Source organism: Sander vitreus, unplaced genomic scaffold (assembly GCF_031162955.1).
Source record: "Sander vitreus isolate 19-12246 unplaced genomic scaffold, sanVit1 ctg309_0, whole genome shotgun sequence".
NCBI lineage: Eukaryota > Metazoa > Chordata > Actinopteri > Perciformes > Percidae > Sander > Sander vitreus.
Window position 1 is genome coordinate 132,501 of NW_027595459.1, and position 2,500 is coordinate 135,000.

The 2,500-nt window shown below is 46.5% G+C and overlaps 1 protein-coding gene across 1 annotated transcript in view; it reads left to right on the forward strand.

The window, feature by feature from the left end:
* The window catches only part of xylb (xylulokinase homolog (H. influenzae)), a gene marked incomplete at its 3' end in the record, with an annotated part of 19,349 nt that overhangs the window by 15,174 nt on the left and 1,675 nt on the right, over window positions 1–2,500 (forward strand). Inside the window, exons 15-17 of the mRNA XM_078244812.1 lie at window positions 271–367; window positions 541–599; window positions 747–834. Of these exons, the coding sequence (XP_078100938.1) occupies window positions 271–367; window positions 541–599; window positions 747–834 (244 nt within the window). The remainder of the gene's footprint in view (window positions 1–270; window positions 368–540; window positions 600–746; window positions 835–2,500) is intronic.

Consider the following 2,500-nt stretch of genomic DNA (forward strand, 5'->3'; position numbering starts at 1 on the left):
TCCTCCGTACCGTGTTCATCCTGTTCCTCTCCTCCGTCCCGTGTTCACCTTTTCCTCTCCTCCGTCCCGTGTTCATCCTGTTCCTCTCCTGTGTCCCATATTCATCCTGTTCCTCTCCTCCGTCCCGTGTTCACCTGTTCCTCTCCTCTGTCTCGTGTTCACCTGTTCCTCTCTTCTGTCCCGTGTTCACCTGTTCCTCTCCTCCATACCGTGTTCACCTGTTCCTCTCTTCTGTCCCGTGTTCACCTGTTCCTCTCCTCCGTCCTGCAGGTGTCCTCTCTGAGTCCCGTAGAGGAGGTCCGGGCGCTGCTGGAGGGTCAGTTTCTGTCCCGGAGACTCCACGCTGAGAGGCTCGGATACTCCATCAGTAAGATCTGCTTCCTCTCGTCTTTCTCTTCTTTCTTTCTTTCTCTTCAGGGTTTTTCTTTCGTTCTTTCTTTTGTTCTTTCTTTCGTTCATTCGTTCGTTAGTTTGTTCTTTCTTTCTGTCTTTCATTGTTCTTCTTTCTCTCTAACTATTTGATCTTTGGTGTGTTTTTAGTTCCAGGAACCAGAGTTTTGGCAACCGGAGGAGCTTCATCCAATCAGGAGATTCTGCAGGTCAGTCTCATTAGTAATATTATTATTATTATTGATTAAGCATAAATTCATCACACAGGAGTCATGTGTGGATTCATTCATTCTGGATGTCATTATGGGATGTTTCCCCGTCTCTGAGGCTGAACATGTGACGGGTCTCTCTCTCAGGTTCTGTCTGATGTGTTCAATGCTCCGGTTTACACCATCGACGTCTCCAACTCCGCCTGCCTGGGGTCAGCCTACAGAGCTCTGCACGGTAACACACACACACACACACACACACACACACACACACACACACACACACACAGACACAGACATACACACACACAAAGACACACACACACACACACACACACACACACACACACACACACACACACACACACACACACACACACACACACACACACACACACACACACACACACACACACATACATACACATATGCGCAAAGGGAAAAGCAAAGAAACAAGGGAGGAAGTAAATGATTACCGTATTTTCCGGACTATAAGTCTCACTTTTCTTCATACTCTGGCTGGTCCTGCGACTTATAGTCAGGTGCGACTTATATATCAAAATATATATAATGTAACATGTTTAAATGTTATTTCATGCTGAAAACATTACCGTCTACAGCCGTGAGAGACGCTCTAGGCTTGTGAGGACTATATGCTGCTCCTAAAGACAACTGAGAAAGAAAAGAAGCTGCAGGAGACTGCAGGTAGTAAAACACGCAGCCGGAAACGGTCATCGAGCAGCAGAAGGAGAGTTTGGAGTGAGAGAGAAACTTGTGAGGGACTGGAGAAAAGGTTAGTCTTACTGCAATGAAGAAAACAAAGAAAGCTAGTCGCGCTGAAATCCAGATGGCCAGAGCTGGAGGAAGGAGTCCACAGATGGGTGCTTGAACAACGTGCTGCTGGGAGAGGCTCGTCAACAGAGCAGCTACGTTACGTTAACATAGAGACACCTACCGTATTCAGCCCCTTGTTCTGGGGGGCTGTTGGGGAGTTTAATAACTGTTAATGTGTTATGTTAACATAGAGGACACCTACCGTATTCAGCCCCTTGTTCTGGGGGCTGTTGGGTAGTTTAATAACTGTTAATGTGTTACGTTAACATAGAGGACACCTACCGTATTCAGCCCCTTGTTCTGGGGGCTGTTGGGTAGTTTAATAACTGTCCTTTCCAGATTAAATGTCTGTTCTTGGTCTTGGATTTTGTGAAATAAATTTTTAAATAAATGTGACTTATAGTCCAGTGAGACTTATATATGTTTTTTTCCTCTTCATGACGCATTTTTTGACTGATGCGACTTATACTCACAGACTCACTACACAGACTTATAGTCCAGAAAATACGGTAATGAAAGAAGGAAGGTCAGGAAAAATGAGGGAAATTAAGAAAGATGAGAAAATAATATTGTAGTTTATTAGTGTTTCCTTCCTTCCTTCCTTAGTTAAATATAATGAGTGTAACAGAGGAAGTTTGAGCTGTTGTTTAAAGAGTTATTGAAGGTGTCTGGCGCGCTTATCGCCCACGAAGCCATTAAAAACCCTCAGCACGAGATCTCACCGCCGGCCGTCTCTCAGCCGAGGGAGCGAGGAGCGTGTCTTCATCACGCCAGATGAAACAGATCCTCCACATGAAAGAGACTGGCCGAGTGGCGAGATAGCCGACATCCTCCGCTTGCCGTCGCTATGCATGCAGGAGAGGGTGCAGAGCGCCTCCGGGTGCTTTTAAGCCTCGCTGTGGCCATGTTTCAATATCTGAAGTCAGTTGCGTGGGCTTGAGGAGACATAATGCAATCCTCCTGATGGTAATGAGGAACGCTGATTCATTCAGCGGCGGCGGTGGCCTCGAGGGGGGGGGAGGAGGGGGCTTTATGCAATTACTCTGCAACAGAGCTGATGCACAGAA